General features: G+C 52.2%; 1 protein-coding gene across 1 annotated transcript in view; it reads right to left on the bottom strand.

Annotated features, from left to right (window-relative positions):
* The window catches only part of EBF4 (EBF family member 4), a 57542-nt gene that overhangs the window by 3953 nt on the left and 33989 nt on the right, over nucleotides 1-19600 (bottom strand). The window contains exons 7-14 of the mRNA XM_049651054.1: nucleotides 5997-6078; nucleotides 5056-5173; nucleotides 4744-4877; nucleotides 4522-4648; nucleotides 2861-2949; nucleotides 2648-2713; nucleotides 2369-2546; nucleotides 2107-2295 (exon numbers count right to left, since the gene is read on the bottom strand). Coding sequence (XP_049507011.1) covers nucleotides 2107-2295; nucleotides 2369-2546; nucleotides 2648-2713; nucleotides 2861-2949; nucleotides 4522-4648; nucleotides 4744-4877; nucleotides 5056-5173; nucleotides 5997-6078 — 983 coding nt within the window. The remainder of the gene's footprint in view (nucleotides 1-2106; nucleotides 2296-2368; nucleotides 2547-2647; nucleotides 2714-2860; nucleotides 2950-4521; nucleotides 4649-4743; nucleotides 4878-5055; nucleotides 5174-5996; nucleotides 6079-19600) is intronic.

The following is a 19600-nucleotide window of genomic DNA, read 5'->3' as shown; positions in this document are numbered from 1 at the left end:
CCCCCCCCCCCCCCCCCCCCCCCCCCCCCCCCCCCCCCCCCCGACACTTTGTTCTCTTTCAACCTAATGCAATTCCTTGTCATCTCCGGCCTGGGCCCTGGAGGCCTCCTATATCCCCCTCCTCCAACCAGTCGATTTTAAACAAAAACACAGAGATCCACATCCTTGGATCTTCTTGTTCTCAACCTGCTGGCCATCCAGGGCTGTAGCCTGTTCACCTGGGAATAGCCAGGGAGCCTCCTCCTCGAAGGCTTTGCCTGCCCCTCCTTTCTGCGGCCTCCTCTCCTGGGGGCTTCTGCCCAGGGCATCTCTGGATACTCCTTTCTACATCCTCACCTGAACCCGACTCCCTGCCTCTCTCTTCTGCACACCAATAAGGCTGTGATGTGAGTGTTGTCCAAGTGGCTGGCATGGGGTGGGGGTGGGGGCTTCTCAAAAGGAACCAATAGCTTGAGAAGGCTGCCTTTGGCATCTAAGCACACCCCCACTCCCCTTTTGAAAAAGCGATGCCTTCAACAGCTGCCCCTGTTCCAAATGTCTTCAGCTTCATGGATCACCATCTCTTTAAGACAAGGCTCACTGCTAGCTGATGAGGCCCATGGAGCTCCATGAAGGGCCTGAGATGAATGCCAGAAAAATGTACTGTATCTCTCAAGGCTGGGAGCTTACAGCCACATATTGTAGTTTGGGTAGTAGTGGGATCTGTGGGCCAAACTGAGAGTTGCTGGTGGCCAAAGCAGAAGACCAAGGGGAGGCCCAAGCAGACAGCCCCAGACCCTCTGGCTGGGGCAGTGCTGGATGTCATTCCAGGCATGTCCTGGCAGACTCCATGAGAATGATAACCCCCCCCCCCGCCACCGAGCTGTGCCACATGCCACTGGGAGTGGATGGGGACATGGGTTAGTACTGGTCACAAAATGGGACCAACCCTGAGGCAAGTCCAGGGTATCCCCAGCTAATGCTGGAAGCAGGGGTTAAGCAGCCCTAGAATTCTTGATCCTCTGGCTGAATGGGGGAAAACCCCATATGGGGTGGCTTCTGCCCACTGGGGCAGTGTGCTCCCCACTGCTGACTGCACTGTGAGTATGGTGGAGGGAAAGGGCTGGTATTCCAGGTCCGGCCAATATAAAATTCAAAGGGCACCCAGAGAGTTTGTAAGAATGCTGTCCCAGATCTGAAGGAAGTGGGAGAGGTGGAGCCTGGCCTGAGCAGAGGTCCAGGAGAGACAGGGGTCTTAGTAGGGACAGTAGAGGTTCGTGGCCTGTGTAAACACAGACATCCGGGGCTTCAGGTCCCAGAAGCTGAGCCCAGGCCATCAGGAGAGTCAGGCTCAAACCCACAGCCAGAAAGAGCAGTACCCAGGATGGAAAATCATACACTCTTTCTAAATTGTGTCTGGGCACTTCATGCACAGTGGCACATTCAGATCTGAGAACAGACCCTAGGCAGGGGTGATACTGATCCCGTTCTACAGAGAGGAAACTGAAGTTGAAAGAAATAAAGTAACTTGTTGAATGTCAGACAGCTCCTGATTGGGACTTTCAAACCCTGTATCCGTCTGTCTGACCACACAATTTGCCTGCTCTTCCCAGCCGGATTGCAGGGAGCCACAACTTTCCTCCTCTGACCCCTGTTTCTCAGACCACGGGGGACAGATAGGTAGAAGCCCATTTTGATTGAGCCATTAGTTCCCTAGGACCTCCGGCAGGGGGCGCCAGCCTCATCCCAAAGTCCCCGCATAAGACGGAAAGGTGGCGGTACGCCAGGTTTCAGCTGGATGTCGGTACCCCCACCCCCCAGCCCCGGTAAAGGCCCTTTCAAGGGGAGGGGAGGGCTAGAAGCGATGCGTGCAACTGGAATCCTCAAAGAATAAAGGTGCGAGAACTGTCCCGGCCCCAGGGCCCGGGATGTGCAGCCAAGGGGTGGGGTCGAGGGGCAGGCGTCCCACAGCAGAAACAGGTCACACGCAGAGACGGCCGGCCTGGCTCACAAGGGCAAGGCCAGGGTCGACCGTGGTGAGACAGTCGCCGGAAGCCCCCCACCCCCCTGGGGCTGGGAGGGGGCAAGGCTGAGCCCCATGCAGCTCCCCGGGCAGGGGACACTCACTGGCGAAGGGTGAAGTGGCCGTGGAGCCATTGAGGAAGCTAGGGGACCCGGGCACGCCGAGGCCGGCCACGCCCGGCGCCCCGTAGCTGCCGAGGCCCGAGCCGAGGCCGCTGCCGTAGCTGCTCTGCTGCGAGCCAGGGCTGGGCGCGAACCCGCGCGGGGACGCGCTGCTGCAGCTGCGCGCGTAGCCTGCGAGAGAGGGCGGTCAGGGGCGCAGCGCGGGCGGGGACCCGGGGCTGCCCTCAGGGGCGGCGGGACGCACCCGGCTCCGGGCCCGGCGTGGCGTCCCCGACGGCGATGGCCAGCGGGCTGCTGAAGGCGTTGATGCCCACGACGGCGGGGTGTGGGTGGCTCGGGGCCAGGGGTCCCAGCGGCGCGGGCGCGCGGGGGGCGCTGTACAGAGCCTCGGCCACGTCCGCCGCGCGCTTCAGGAGGAGCTCCTGCGAAGACAAGAGCGGGGCACGGCCGGGGCAGCCGCAGGCGCCGGGAGGGGGACAGTCCCCGGCCTGGCGGCACGAGGAGGCGGGCGGAGGCGCCATACCTGGTTACTACTGGGCACTCCGTACAGGGCCTCCGCCAGGTCGGCCGCCCGCTTCAACAGCACCTCCTGGGGGCGGGGGAGGAGACAGCGGGATGGAGGGACAGCCCCGGGGTGGGGGGTGGCAGAGGGGCCGGGCGTCCCCTCCGCCCACCCACCCCGCCCCTGGGGCCACAGGACTCGCTCATCCCCGGTCTGCTGCGCCCCGCTGGGTACCTTGGGCAGCCTCTCAGGATCTCCAGGGTGTCTGGGGATGGCTTTCTGTAGCCTCTGGAATCCGTAGTCGATGGTGGGCTCATTCAGGGCTGGGGAGAGGGGCGGCGTTTTGGAGGACCCCCTCCCAGCGCGGTCCGCAGGACCAAGCCGGCCGGCAACAAGTCGGGGAGCCTCGCTGCAGACCCCCTCCACCAAGCCTGGCCCAAACCTCTCGGAATGCTCCGGGCACACGGGTCAGCAAGGTTCGGTTCGCGGAGTTTCCTCAGTTCATTTCTTTGCTCATTCATTCAACAAATATTTACTGAGCTGGGCCCTGTGCCAGGCGCTTGGCATTAACACACAAGCACCATCCCATCCCATCTGTGGTTCGAAAAATGCAACTGTATGTACGTATTAGCGTCTACAGTCCTAGGGGCAGGACTGGAGGGAGAGTTTTCTGTCTCCATTACCAGGAATAACACATTAATTACAAAAGTAAAACACCCCAACAATCTCCATTTATCACAGCTCAGGGGGACTCTCGGCAGCATGTGACCATTAGAAGTTTGCCTGTGCACCAGGGAAAGGACTGGCCACATCCAGGGTTCTGCAGAGGAGGCAGCAGACTCCTAACTAAGCTCCCAGGACTTCCTTCTCTCTTCCTCCTGGCCTGGCCAGGACCAACTCACCAGCCTCAAGGCCCTACCCACTTTCTTCACGCCAACTCCAGATTTAGTGAATTTCCTTTAGTTTCCCCCAGAGTGTAAAGCACGCACTCATTCCCATGTCTTTGCATTTGCCACTCCTTCTCCAGGACTGTCTTTCCTTCCCCATCTCTGCCTCCCTATTCACCCCTCCCGTCTCAGCCTGGTCCAGTTAAGCCCACACTCCCTCCTAGAGGTCCTCCCCTCCCAGCACTCCGCGTGTAACTCCACTCACCTCACACTTTGTTCACTGCTAGGGCCACCCCTACCCGCTTAAGACGGTAACTCCCTGACGGTTAAGTATGGCTACTGAGTGTCGGGTGCTGGGAAGGGTTAGGTGGTTATCTGCAGGGAGGAGGATGGGGAGAAGTGGGTGGCTGGGACAGGGCAGGAAGATGAAGGTGGAGAGGGTCCTGGTGGGTAGTCAAGTAGAGCCAGGAGGGGGGATTCGACACTCCTGTCTTGTGTTAACTTCTCGCCCTTGCTTCCTGCAAGGGGTATATTGGGGGGCGGGGCGTGCACCTGCTTATGCCCACGTAGAGTGAAGACTGAGGTGGCTTGGGGAACCAAGAGACCCAGGGAAGATTAGGGAGCATTGAGCCTATTTGGGGCACCTTTGAAATAAACATGCCGCTGGAGATATTCTAGACCCTGGGGAATGCGTGTGTGTGTGTGGGGGGGTGTCCTGGCGAGGAGGTCCTAGGCAGGGGGAATGTCCCGACGGGGCTGAGACTGCGAGCCTGGGAGGGGATTGAGGAGACCTAGGCCAAAGAGGGAAACAAGCTCTGAAAAGATCCTACCGCTCAAGGAGCGGTCACGTGGTTTAGGTAGGGAAGAGGCGGGGCAGCCGCTTAGGGGGCGTGGCCACACAGTAGGTATTGGCTAACCACGACCCGGGCTCTGGTGCACTGGGTGGAACTCCTTCCAGCAACCCTGGGCCTCTCTGCCCCCTCCCGCACCCCCCACCTGACTCCTTACCTGTGTAGACAAAACGGCCGGGGGCTCCCTTGCAAAACTGCTTGGACTTGTAGGACAGGGTCACCTCCACCACCCCGGGAATGTGCCGCGGGGGCGTCTGAACCCGTATGGCGTGGGGCGTGATGAGCTGCGAGGGGAGAGGGGAGGCCTGCGGGTTCCAGCCCGGGGCGAGGGGAGGGCCCAGCCTCGAGGCCAGGAGGGAGACTGGCGGGGGTGGCCCACCTCGCTCCACACGAGCACGTTCCCGAACACGACCTGCAATCCATCGAAGAAGTTGTCGCCGATGACAATGACGGTGGCGCCTCCTGTGGTCCAGCCCTCCCCGGGGCTGATGGCCTTGATACAGGGGGTGGCAGCTGGGAGGCAGGTGAGGAGCCAGATCAGGGGCCTGCACCAAAGTGGGGGCTGGGGGCTGGCTGGGCTCGCGGCAGCGGGTGCTGGGCGGGGCGGGGGGCCCCGGCCCGGGGCGGGCGGGGCCCCGGGGGGGGGGGGCGGGGGGGGGGGGGGGGGGGGGGGGGGGGGGGGGGTCCTGACCTTCAGAGGGGTCCAGGCGGCGTGCCCTGCGACCATGCTTGGAGTTATTGTGCACAAACATGTTGTCAGACACGGCCAGCACGTGCCCATCCACGCTCACCGTCGTGGACACCACCACCTGTGAGGAGAGTGGAGGCCAGCCTGGGTGAGGCCCTGGGGCGCTCCCTGGTGGTGGTGGGGGGACTGTTGTGGGGAACAGGCAACTCGGTGAGGGTGGGTGGCTGGATGCTGGAACTCAGAGTCATTGGCAGGGGAAAGAGCTCCCCCCAGGGGCTGAACGGTGGAAGGGGGAGGCAGCTAGGTCAAGTGATGCCCCGGGACACACGATCTCTGGCTGCCCAGGGAGGCGAACCCCAGGAACTAGAAAAATCAAGAGCGCTGAAAGAAAACTCTGGCTCGTTGGGTAGAGTGCCTACTGTTCTTATTATACACACCCGCACCCCAGGCTGTAGCCCTGGAGCTCCAAGGCTGGAATGTGTCTTAGGCTAGTGGGAGTGAGAGTTTTGACTGGGGGTGGGGCGGTGGGGAGGGGGCAGCATCATCCTGAGAAGCCATCAGCAGGAGCCCCCCAGCCTCGGGAGGAAACTGGGGCTACCTCCTTCTCTCCCTCCCACCCTTCACTGAGAGGGGTGTGCAGGTTGGGGATGTACTAAGGGCAGCTGCTCTCTGCTTCACGCTATGCAAATTAGCTGGGTCGTTAATCATGTAAAAATGTCACAATTAGCATCTCCTTAAGTGGGACTCTAATGAAGCCTCCCTTGGCAGCCAGCATAAGTTGAGATGGAGCTGCCCCACCCCCAGCAGGCACCAGGCCCTGAAGCACAGGGCTGGGCAGAGATCTGCCGTGGGGCTTTTCCCAGGGTGGCAGGACCACAGCCTTCCCCACCCGCCCCACCGGGAAAGGGTGACCGGATGCAAGGGGACCCCTCTCCCAGACCCACCTGGAAGCGGCGCATGTCTCGGGGATTCCCTGCATTCTTTAGGCAGTTCTGGTTGCACTTGAGGAAGAACTTGAGGAAGAACCTGAAACAGTATGGTGGGTGGGCTCAAGGGTGGAGGTAGGGGGTCTGGAAATGGATGAAGATCCAACTGTTCCCTTCCATGCCCCTTCCTGGCGGGGTGACTCCCCTCTGCTCACGCAAGGCACACATCCCATATTCCCACCACAAGCTGCATGTATACGGAGTGCCTGATACGTACTGAGTAGACCCTTCCCCGCAGTTAATTCACGACACGGATTATCCACCCCCTGCCCACAAAGTATATACTCATCATGCTTATCCAAATATGTCCATTATATATATGATATATATACCCATTACTCATGAATTATCCCCACTCCACAACGTATATGCCACATGTAATATGTACTCACATTTACCTGTAGACTTACCCCACACCATGTATATTTGTCATTCTGCATGTGCATCACACATAAAAGTGCATTCACCTCACACAGCACATCCCTCCTCCTGAGTATACTAACACACACAACGTATACTCATGATAATACACCCATTATATATACCGCATATGCCCGATATACTATTACAAAATATGGCCGTTGCACACAGGGTATACCCACTATACTCAGGGTATCCTTCAGAGAGCATATATGATACATATTCCACATATAGCCTATAGTCATCATACACATATGGTATACTACTCACACACACAGAGTCTATACCCATCACGTGCAGCATATGCCCATCCTGTACAGTAGATGCACAGGAAGAATATGAAAGTATATATTAATATACCACTTTGTGTTGTATATGATTACCCAAAATACACTCACAGCAAATGCTGTGCAGTCATCACATAGAGCAAGCAGATCACCCTTCCTCCTTCACAGCAGACCCCCCCCAAAACAAATCCCTCTTGCACACAGATCTCGCTCACACGTAGCAGATTCCCTGCCACAGCACACCCCCCCCCCCCAAACAGATCTCCCTTGCACGTGTTCTACATCTGTTATACACATAGCAAAAAGTTCATCAGGCAGAGCCTATACCCATCACATACCGCAGCGTACCTGTCAGACCCGAGGCCGTACAGATACACAACGAGTACCTTCTTTTTTACACACAGCAATCGCAAAAAAAGCACAGTGTATGCCCTGATGAGACTGATTTTTAGAGAAAACACATGAGAAGTTGGTCTTCTGGTCCTTTCAGGCAGTTGGCTGGGAGGGTGGGGCCTCGGCTTTGCCACCCACCAGCGAGGTAATCAAGGATAATGCTCTGGATTGGTGCCCTTAGTGAACTCAGAATGTTTCAATATCTGCCCTAGCCTGTACAGGATCCTGTGAGCATCCGGGGAGACGTCCTTTCCAAACCACAGCCTGCAGGGCTAACGTCTGCAGGGGTTCGGCTCCTGGCATGTAGCCCGCCTCCTGGGCTATTCCATGGGTTCTGCCAGTGCGCTGCCTCATTGTACCACCCAACCCCCCGGGTTTTGAACCCCAAATCTGAATCTCCACTTAAGTCCTTAGAGTTGCCTCCAACTCCAAAGCATGAACTTCACATTCAGAGGAAGATTTATTATAGGTTCTAAAAGCTAGTCCCCAAGTACTGGTAGGGGTGGGCATCACCCCTGGAACTGAGGTGTCCCAAGGGGCAGCCACTCATTGGGAGTTGGCACCATTTACCTGGAGATGCACCTACCCCCAGGCCCTGCCTCTGTCTACACTGCTGACACCTTACCACCTGTCACATTCCCCCACTCAGTGGATATCCTTCTGGGAACCCTTTAATTTCCCTTTCTATAGGGTTGTTACGTCAGCACACATTTCCATCCACCGTGAATACCTCCCCAAATAGTTTCATGTAGTGTAGACCTTCTGTGCGCCCCTGCAGAGCATTCAGAGATGCAGATGCCTCCTATGACCCCAAACAGTGCACATCCACCATGTAGACACCCACCATTCACCCCTACAGGATACCTTGCATGCACACAGCTTAAATGCCCCCAAACAATAGTCAGCCCAGTGTAGATGCCCTTTTTACCCCATTAGGCCACCCCAAATGCTCCCGAACAGCGTATCTGCAGAGTATAGACACTCCGTCGATTTCACATTATTTGCCATAGTAATGGTTCCCTCTATCCCTATAAGACACCCCATCATGCAGACACCCCTATGCTCACAGTAATCACCTTATACACACCCCGCATTTCCATGACATGGTGCAGACCACTTTTAAATTCCATACCCACATGGTGCTGGGAGGAGGAGGTGCTTTACGAGGCGCTAGAAGGAGGCGGGCGAACACCAGGACAGGAACAGTCCCTGTCCTGAAGGGGTGAGTGCCAGCCCTTGGATATCGCTGATGGTGCAGGCTTGGGAGTGACACACACTTCCCTTACACCCGCACATGTGCCCGCTGCACCCAACTCCACTCTCAGGCCTACAGAATCCAGAGGGAAGGTTCTTTTATTCTTCATTTCATTTTAATTTAAGTTTGTTTATTTTGAGAGAGGGAGAAAGAACAAGTGGCGGAGAGGGGCAGAGAGGAGACAGACTCCCAGGCAGGCTCTGAACCATCAGCACAGAGCCCGACACGGGGCTCGAACTCACGAACTGTGAGATCATGACCTGAGCTGAGATCAAGAGTTGGACGCTTTTCTGCCGCTCCCCTGCTCATGCTCTGTCTCTCTGCGTCTCAAAAATAAATAAAAACACACACAAAAAAAAAATTGAAAAAAAAAAAAGAGTTGGACGCTTTCACCGACTGCGCCACCCGGGTGCCCCCAGAGGAAGGGTTCTTGAGATAGGCCCAGAGATGTGGGTTCTGGCCGAGGCACTGACTCGCTTCGTGGCCTGGGGTATTTCCTGCATCTTTAACATCCACCTCCATCCACCACGAGAAGCAGGAGAATAGCAACTGATGGCTGCTGAGGCACCTTCCAGGGACAGCCTCTGGGACATCCTTTATTTCTGACCTCCCAAGGCTTCACTGCCGCTTCCTGCAGGGTCCGTCCCCTCTGCCTCCTCAAGAAGCCCCCTCAGCCCTTCCACAGTCCTTGCTCAGCACGTCTTCCCATCCTTTCTCTTTCCAGTATAACTCACTTCCGGAAATAAGTCACAGACCCTTGGGTCTATACCAGTCCCCGCTCCCTGTCTGGCCAGTCTTTTCTGGCCATTCTAGGTTCAGGGACTGCCCCTCCCGCAGCCCCCCCACCCGGGGCCCTGCATGCACCCCCATCTATGCAGACCTGCCCCAGAGCCTCTCTGTTTTTAAGCCTGGTTGGCATTACCTGCAGAGTGGTGTTGAGGAGGAAGCAGCCACACAAGGCCTGGGCCCTCCCTGGGGGTGCTGAGGGTCAGTCTCCTTTCCCCTCCCCCTGAACTTGTAGCTCAGAGATGCACACAGTCAATGCCAGCAGTGGTAGAGCTGGTGAATCTCACCCACTGCCAATGGTAGGTAGTCCGCGAGGCTGCTCCCAGCCAGCCAGGGCCGAGCCAACGCAAACACCCCCAGAGAGCCTGCTGCTACCACAGTGTACCCCCTAACCCCGCACCAGCCTCAGGGGTGTTAAGAAAAATCACCCATAACTTGAAAATAAGGCACAATGATGACTATGAGTCCTTTCAAACTCATCCTGGAACGGTGGTTTTCAAAGTGTGCCTTCTGGACCAGGAGCAGCCTAGGAATTGGCTAGAAATACAGAATTTCAGGCCCCACCTTTGACCCCCTGACACTCCTCGGGGGAGGCCCGACCATCTGTGTTTTCATAAGCCTTCCAGGTGATTCTGAGGCCTCCTAAAATTTGAGACACACTACTCTAGTGCTGTCCTATCCGATAGGGCGGCCACTAGCCCCATGTGGCATTGAGCACTTGAAATGTGGTTTGAGTTGAGATGTTTTTAAAATACGCATTGAATTTCAATGGCTTATTTTAGAAAAAAACCCAGAACGGGGCACCTGAATGGCTCACCCGGTTGAGCGTCTGACTTCAGCTCAGGTCATGATCTCGCGGTTTGTGGGTTCGAGCCCCGCGTCGGGCTCTGTGCTGACGGCTCAGAGCCTGGAGCCTGCTTCGGATTCTGTGTCTCCCTCTCTCTCTGCCCCTCCCCCGTTCATGCTCTGTCTCTCTCTGTCTCAAAAATAAATAAAACCTCAAAAAATAAAAAATAAAATAAATAAATAAAATGAGGCTACTAGAAAATTTAAAGTTACATATGTGGCTCGCATTATATTTATGCTGCTCTAGAGTATTATGTGAACAAAGCCGCCTAAAAGTTATCTGATTTTCTAGGGGAAGGTCACTTTGACTCATATTTGCTATTGATTGGGGCCTGGCTCATCATGACCCTGTTTACTCCTCTCATAACCCTGAGGTGGTGTAGGTCTGCGATCATTCCCACTTGACGGATGAGAAAACTGAGGATAAGCAAGAATCAACTACAAAGTCACAGCGAACGCCCAAGTCTGGATATGAGCTCGGGGCTCTATGAACCACTGATAAGGACAGGAGTCATGGAAAATTCCCTCTAATTGGGGCTCTCAGAGTCTGACACTGCCCCAGGCATGAGGCTGGCAATTAAGCCTCCTTCAAAAGCAGCCCAGAGAGGCAGGCTGTACAGGGACACAGCCAGTCATTCCGTGCGGATTTCCTCAAGGCTACGAATTCATCAAGGTTGCAAAGGAGACTCAGGTCCCCTTGCTGCTAGTTTGGGGCCTTTGGCTGTGGTGACCATTGCTCAGGATTAAAGACCAGCTGCACAAGATGAACCAAGAGTTGATCCCTGTTGAAATTCAGTAAAGGGTACTCGTGGTTCATTATTTTATTCTGCCTAGATGTTCAACATTCTCTCTTATGAAAAGTTTAATAAGGGGGCCCCTGGGTGGCTCAGTCAGTTGAGCCTCCGACTCTTGATTTCGGCTCAGGTCGTGATCCCAGGGTCATGGGATCGAGCCCCTCGGCGGGCTCCACACTGAGCGTGGAGGCTGCTTAAGATTCTCCTTCTCCCCCCCCCTTCTCTGCCTCTCCCCCCATGCTCGCATGTGCTCTCTCTAAAAAAAATTAATAAAAAAATTTTAAACAGTTTAATAAAAGACCAGAAGAAGAGCTGTGGACAGTGGTCATCCTGCTAATAAGGCAATTAAAGGGTAGTAATGATACACCATGACTTGGGCGCCTGTGATCTATTTAAAAAAAAATTTTTTTTAACGTTTATTCATTTTTGAGACAGAGAGAGACAGAGCATGAATGGGGGGAAGGTCAGAGAGAGAGGGAGACACAGAATCCGAAACAGGCTCCAGGCTCCGAGATATCAGCACAGAGCCCGACGCGGGGCTCGAACTCACGGACCGCGAGATCACGACCTGAGCCGAAGTCGGCCGCCCAACCGACTGAGGCACCCAGGCGCCCCTAGGCGCCTGTGATTTAAACGGAAGGTAAGAGCAGTTCACTCGAACACCTACCTTAACACATCCTGAATGTAGTATAACCTTCCTAATCGTTTCTAGAAATGCTCTTTATTCCTCCCTGTAAAACCCACTTGAGATGAACTGAAAACGAACCTTCCTTGGTAAGGAATATTCCTTACCACGGAAGCAAAGGTTGGGCTGAATGTGGCTCCGGTGCAAACACCTGACTTCCACGTAACTTCTCAGGGGTGACGCTATTGCATAAGGAAAGCTCCCTGGCACTTTGCTCAGAAAAGACTCAGCTGACAAAGGAAAATGTGGAGGTGACTGACGTGAGTCCACTGTCAAACTCTCGGTCCTCAGCGGGGTGGAAAGCAGAGCGGGATGGAACCACTCGGTGGAAGACAGGGTCCGGCTATCACAGGGTGGGCTGCTGGATTCCCCCACCCCTGGCCGCTGTGGGTGTTGCCTGTCAAAGGGCTCGTGGCTGCCCCCACTACCCTCGAATTATCGCCAGCCAGAAGCATATGCCCTGCACCAGCCCACGGCCAAAGAGAGACTAATGGCACGCGGAGGACCAATTCCTTGTGCTTTTCCCGTTCCGGAACTCCCCGAAGGCTCAGACTGGTGCCAGACTCCAGCTGAGAGCGTCTGCTTGCTGAGCTTCTCCTGTGAATGCTGTTCCCCTCCTTCTCTTCCTAGAGCTCTCCTCCAATAAACCCCTTTCACAAGCATCCCATCCCCAGCTCTGCTTCTAGGAATCCCATCCGAGGAAACCAGGTCGCACAGCTTTGCCCCACCTCTCCCCTCCCTGCGTCCCATGAGAGACTCACTGAGAGCAGAAATTATGTTCCCACTTCCAGAGAGAAAGCTGATAGTCATTGAAAGAGCCAGACTGAGCCCCAGGACGCTTGTAACTACAGCACTGTCAGGAGGCAGGGAACGAACGTGTAGATTACAAATTCTGCCCAGGAGAGCTTTTCCCAAAATGATATCCACTAGCCGCATGTGGCCATTGAGCACTTGACTTGTGGCTTGTGTGACTGAAAAACTGCTTTAAATTTTGTTTCATTTTAGTTTATTTATTTATTTTAAAGTAATAGTATTATTGAAAGTAATTATTAACCTTAGTAATAACAGTCAGGTATTATTTTTATTTTAAAATAATCTCTACAACCCAATGTGGGACTCAAACTCACAGCCCTGAGATCAAGAGTCCCATGCTCCACTGACTGAGCCAGCCAGGCGCCCATTGTTTCATTTCTTTTTTTAAATGAGCATTTTTAAATAAATGCTCATTTATTTATGAGAGGGAGAAAGAGACAGAGCACGAGCAGGGGAGGGGCAGAGAGAGAGAGAGGGAGACACAGGATCGGAAGCAGGCTCCGGGCTCTGAGCTGTCAGCACAGAGCCCGACGCGGGACTCGAACCCACGAACCACGAGATCATGACCTGAGCCAAAGACGGATGCTCAACCGACTGAGCCACCCAGGTGCCCCTCATTTTTAATTTAAACTGAGATAGTCCCGCGTGGCTCATGGCTACCAACTATACTGGACTGTACAGATCAAGAAAGAGGAAGTGATGTGAATGGATACGGGAGTTGGGCCAGGGTCTTCAAAACAAGCGTCCTGTGACTACCTCGGGAAAGAAAGTAGATTGGAAGCAAAGTGTAGAATAAAACTAGGTGTGTATTTCCAAGTCCAAAGCTAGCATTAGAACCTGGGATGGGATGGGGCGGGGAGGAATCCTCTGCTAATTTTGACTCCAAAGGGCTTGCCTTTGAGCTCATGAACCTCAGAAGAAACAGATACCTTCTGGGGCAGGATCTGTGCCCTCCACCGTTTTCATCGTCTGCCTCTCCCTGCCCCCCCACCCCTCGCTCAAGGACAGAGGAGGATACAGGTGGCTGGCCCATTCATTCCCTCATTCATTCAATACACCCATTTACAGAGATGTATTAAACACCTTACATGCGTCAGGCAGTGCAGTCTAGGGGTAAATAAAGTCTTAAGGAAATTACAGTCCAGCAGGAAAGAGAGAAACCTGGAGTATAATCAATAAGATAGAGGGGAGGACACGCTAGATCACTTGTCCAGTGGAGCCACAGCCTTCACTCTGGAAGGGGGTCCTCGAGGTCGCATTTGATCTTGGGCACTTGGGGCCTTGAAAGACCAGAGGCATTTTCCCTGGATGAGGAGTAAGAGGCAGGGGCCCTTCGTGCACAGGGGATAAACAGCCCTGCCAAGGGACAGGGGGCATGTAGGGCACACTTTCCCAGTGGTACCTGATGAGATGGAGGAGGAGAGCTGTGGACCAGGGCCTGGGGGTGTGGCACCAAATCCCGTGGGATCGGACCCTGTGGGTGATGGGGAGTCAGCAGAGGGGGCCTTACTGGCTGTGGCATTCGGAAGCATTTTACCTCCAGGGAAGTGGGTGCCAAAGGGCCTAGGCTAGACAAAGGATGGTAAGGGAGGAGGTTGGTGGGATAATCCAGGCCCAGGTTGGGGTGGCCCACACTACTTCCTGATCTCGGCCCGGGGCAGCAGCCAAAGCCAAGTGTCCCTAGGGTCATAGCCACCTGCCAGGCCTGGACCTGGCCTCCCTGCCATGATCCCTACTTGGGGCAGAGGTGGCTGCAGCGCAGATGGGCTGGGGGACTATAAATAGCCGGGGCGCATACATTAGCATGCCAATGCACCCGCACCCCATCCTCTATGCTAATGGCCCACCATGCGCCTGAACACCTTCTGTTCCCCTGCATGCATTTGCATGCACAATTAGCATAATCTTGTATAATTAATGAACAGCGTCAATTTTAGCTCCTAAGTAATTTGATTAACATGTTGATAGGGCACTTACTAGGCTCTCCAAACCTCAGGGCTGGGCATGGGGCCTGAGCAGAGCGGGGGAGGTGGTAGAGAGCCGGCTAAGGGGCCCCCAGCTGCCCAAGAAGAGTGGTGGTGACTCCACTTCCCCGAGGGGAAGGGTCGAGGGATGGGGGGGCTGCTAAGGCAGGCATCTGGGCACCCCGCATGGAGCAGCAGGGACAGGCTGGAGCAGGTACAAGGGGTCACCTGAGCGTGAAGCCCATCTGCGCCCCTGTGGACACGGACATATACACACGTGCCCTGCATGTCCCCTCAGCCTTGAAGTCCTCTGTGAATGCAGGATGGTACACTCCAAGGGAAGAACAGAAGAGGAGCAGGGATGGAGGAAAGGTAGGAAGGATGGGGAGCTGAGCGGATGGACAGGCAGATGGAATCCACAGAGGGAGATGTGCCTCTAAGTAACTTGGGGATATGAAGGGGAGGGGGTCCCGAGACTGAAGGAAAGAAGTTGTATGTTCTTCTGGCTTTGGGTGGGTGAGCCAGGCTCCCAGAAACTTTGGCACCTCCTATTTATGGATCACGTGAGACGCAGAGGTTGGGGGTCGGCAAGGCCTGGCACTTTCCTTAACGTGCCGAGCGGCCCCGGGCAGAGAGGACAGGAGGCTGAGTGTTGCGCCCTTCCTGTACAGAGACGATTCCGTTTCCAGCCCCAGACATCCCAGGACCCCTGGCAGAAGCTCACACTCCCCTCCTGCTCACCTCTGACTATGGCCGGAGTCAGGAAGCTTTTCCTTAGCTCTGATGGACTTTCTTGGTGCTGTGTAGGCTCTTTCTCTGGGATGGGCAATCAGGATGAGGGTGGGGTGGGGATAAGAAGTGATATTGTGGCAGGCACTGCATAAGCACATCTTACTTAACTTACAACGTCCCTTTCGGGTGGGTTGAGAGTCAGCTTCCTGTTACAAGTGAGGAAACTGAGGGAGGTGGGGCCTTGTTCCAAGTCATCTGGCCAGACGTTCCACATTGGCTTGAGTCTCCCAACTCTGAATAGCCCTTCACTTTATGGAGAGGATTAATCATTCAAACTGCAGACAGTTTATTTGCTAGCCATCTCTCCCACTCCACCTATTATGGTCCCCCAGACTTCCTCATGTGTGACTTCTCTCCTCTAATATCCTCTGGGGGCACTGTCCCCAGCTCTACTCATGCCTCAGCATGGGGGCCACTGTGAACCTGAGCTCAGCTTTAGCTGCCCAGACGTTTTGTCTTCAGTCTTTGTTCTGAGTCGGGGGGGCTTGGGGATCCTTGTTCTCGTGATTGGCATCCCCGCTGACATGACTCCCTGGGCTCATGGGGGGGGATCTCATATGAACCCCCTCTGCTTCTCTCTCCTTCAGATGTTCCCAGCTCTGAAAGGGGTGGAGTGGGGGAAGGAAGTGCAGTTCATTCTGCAGGGGACCCTCAGTCCTACCTCAGCATTGACCCAGCAGTGAGGTTCCAGGACCCCAAAGAGAATTACCAGGATGGGCCCCAGACAGAAGCCTGTGTTTGCAGCATCAGTGTGAGAGCAAAGAGACCCCACTGGAAAGGGTGGAAGGAGATGGGCACTATCGTGAGCTTGTCTTGTGGCTATGGAATGTTGCATTGACCATTGGGTTAAAGAGGAAAGAGCTGATTCTTCGCAGCTCCCACAACACCTTCTTATCAATTGCATTTGTCAGGTTGTGCCTGACGTAGAAATTGAGGTCTACCCACAACAGGGTAGATTAGAGCTTACTTCTGACAGGTGGCCCAGATGTAACTTGTTTCAACAGTATCACTACAATAGCCACTGTGCACCAGGCACAACCACATGCCAGAGTGTGTTCACAGCCCATAGCTCCAGTCCTCCTCTGGCAGTCAGAGGAGGAGAATTGTAGGCTTCCCACAGGAGGGAATCTTCCCCACCCACTCCCACACCAAGCCAATCAAGGAAATATTTAGTTTTAGAGCTGTGATGTCCAATAAGGTAGCCACATGTGGCCATTCAAGTTTGAATAAATTAAAATTAAATAAAATCAAAAATTTAATTCCTCAGTCATAGTAGCTACATTTCAAGTGGCCAATAGGTACTTTTGGCTATTGGCTACCATATTGGTCAGTGCAGAATATTTCTATCCTTGCGGGAAGTTCTATTGATAGTGTTTGTCTTAAAGTTTTGCCTTGATCTCTATTTCCTTTTATCATTATATAAAGGCTTAAACAATTCTGTTTTGTCTCCTCAACTGCTCTATAAGCTCTCAGAGGGCAGGAATCATTGTTCAAACTTTCCTTTTCTCCCAAGCATCCATTACAGCGCCTGCCTCACAGTGCTCACTGATTCATGATAGAATTCAAGGGTCAGAATTACTATGACAGGATGAATGCTGGACCAAAGCCCCCAAATCACTTTTAATAGGGAACAGTATAAAATCCTGTACTTAGATTAAAAATATCAATTATAGGGGTGTCTGGATGGCTCAGTTGGTTGAACGTCTGCCTGACTCTTGATTTTGGTTCAGGTCATGATCCTCGGGTCATGGGATTGAGCCCTGCATCAGGCTCCATGCTCAGCATGGAGCCTGCTTGGGATTCTGTCTCTCTTCCCCCCCCCCCACTCTGCCCCTCTGCCCCACTTGCATTCTCTCTCTAAAAATAATAATAAAAATCAATTGTAGAGATGTAACTTTGAGAATTGCAGAGAAAGGAACTGCAAAAATCTGTTCTGTGATAAAGCAAGAGGAACACAGGCAAAAACTATTGAACTATACTTTTTCAGAACTTTGGGAGTTAACAAAAGTTTTGCACAATCCAAGCAGTATTTATTTAAGAGAAATGGCTGGCTCTTAGTAACGACAGAGATCTTTGTAGTATTTTAGTTTGCCCTATCCCCATCCCCATCTTCCCAGCTCTGCAGATTTGAAAAACAGCAGCACTGCAACCCGGGTAGCTGGGAAAACTAGCAGCCTAGAAGTCACTGGAAGGAAAAGATTAGATTTGGAGCTTCTCAACAATCTGTATTCCCAGACAACTGTCTGGCAGCTTTTTGATAACATGATTCACATGAATTGTGATTTGACTTGACCCAGAGCTTGTTTAGTGGGAAAATCCCTATAGTCAGGGTGTTTGTGGAAAAACAACAGTTGGCAATTGCTTAACATTTCTGTTCCTGGAGGCAATGACACTTGTTGGGGCAAACAATTGTCTGGCCAAAAACTTTAAAGGAAAAAGCGGAATGAGAAGTTCATAGGAAGCTCTGAGAAGCTTTCATATATCCCTAGAGATCTAGGAGGCCATGTATATGTCCAGGAAAGATCTTAGAAGGCCCTAGCCTCTCATCTCTGGTTGATCCTGAAACCTGCACAAGCAGGAAGTAGAGGTTAAGTCAGAGTTGTAAATTGCTGGAACACTGAAGGCATGTCCCAGTACACACACAGCAAATGACCTGGCAAATGACTGAAGACATGTTGGTTTAAGGCATTTAGGAAATGCCTGTCCATTCATAAGGTAACCACTAAGCTAACTGAACAAAAACTTTAGTGGCCACACATGACAAAACTATAGAAATAGTCTGCAAAATTCACTAAATAAACAATCACTAACAGCAACAAACACTGGGAAGGAGGAGCTGATTTCCAGGTACCACATTATATTTTCAACAAAGAATTATTAACAGCAAAGTATGGTCCATGCTTGAGAAATAAAGCAGTCTATAGGAATTGTCCCTGAAGACAATTAGATTTACTAGACAAAGACTTCAAATCAGCCATCATAAATGTTTAAAGAATTAAAGGAAATCATGTTTAAAGAATTAAAGAAAAGTTTGAGAATACCTCACCAACTAGAGAACATCAACAAAGAGATACAAATTACATATATATATATATATATATATATATATATATATATATGCACATTTAAATTCAGAAGTTGAGGACTGGGTGGTTCAGTTGGTTAAGCATCAGACTCTTGATTTTGGCTCAGGTCATGATCTCATGGTTCATGATTTGAGCCCTGCATCAGGATCACTGCTGAGAGTGTAGAGTCTGCTTAGGATTCTCTCTCTCTCCCTCTCTCCCCACCCTATCCCCACTCATGCTCTCTGAGTCTTTCTCTCTCTAAAAATAAATAAATAAACTTAATTTTTTTTTTAAAGTTCAGGAGTTGAGAAGAAAAACTAAAATGAAAAATTTATATCCTCAACAGCATATCTGGGTTGACAGAAGAAAAAAAATCAGTGTATTTGATGATAGGTCAGTTAAGATCATCCAGTTCTGGAGCAGAAAGGTAAAAGAAAAAAGAAAAATGAATAGACCCTAAGATATTGTGAGAAACCATCAAGCATACTAACATTCTTTAAGAAAGAATTTTTTTAATGTTTATTTATTTTTGAGAGAGAGAGAGAATGAGAGGCAGAGGGGCAGAGAGAGAGGGAGACACAGAATTCAAAGCAGGCTCCAGGCTCTGAGCTGTCAGCACAGAGCCTGATGCAGGGCTTGAACCCATGAACTGTGAGGTCATGACCCAAGCCGAAGTCGAACGCTTAACCAACTGAGCCACCCAGGAGCCCCTCCTTTTTTTCTTTTTCTTTTTAAGTAGGCTTCATACCCATTGCAGAACCCAACATGAGGCTTGACCACACAACTCTGAGATCAAGACCTGAGCTGAGATCAAGAGTCAGATGCTCAACCAACTGAGCCACCTGGGCACTCCCATACTAATATATTCTTAATGGAAGTCTCAACAAGAGAGAAGAAAGGGAAAGGGGCAGAAAGAATGTTTGAAGAAATAATGGCCCCAAACTTCCCAAATTTGGTGAAAAACCTTATTATGTACATCCAAAAAGCTCAATGAACTCTAAGCGAACCACATGTAGACACATTATACTCAAATTTGTCAAAAGCTGAAGACAAAGAAAGAATCTAGGAAGCAACAAGGAAGCAATTCATTACCTACAAGTAAGCCTCAATAGGATAAACTAGCTGACTTCTCAGTAGAAACTATGGAGGTCAGAAGACAGTGGGATGACATATTCAAAGTGCTTAAAGAAAACAACTGTCAAAAAAAGAAAAGAAAAGAAAACAACTGTCAACCAAAAATCCTATATCCAACAAAACTATCCTTCAAACATGAAGCATAAATTTTTTTAAGTTTATTTATTTATTTTGAGAGAGAGAAGTAGAGAGAGAGAGGGGAGAGAGAGAATCCCAAACAGGCTCCACACTGTCAGCATGGAGCCCAGTACAGGGCTTGAACCCACAAACCATGAGATCATAACCTGAGCCAAAATCAAGAGTCTGATGCTTAACTGACTGAGTC

The sequence above is a fragment of the Panthera uncia genome, assembly GCF_023721935.1.
Source record: "Panthera uncia isolate 11264 chromosome A3 unlocalized genomic scaffold, Puncia_PCG_1.0 HiC_scaffold_11, whole genome shotgun sequence".
NCBI lineage: Eukaryota > Metazoa > Chordata > Mammalia > Carnivora > Felidae > Panthera > Panthera uncia.
The sequence above is the reverse complement of the archived record's forward strand: the minus strand, read 5'-3'. Positions and strand labels throughout refer to the sequence as shown.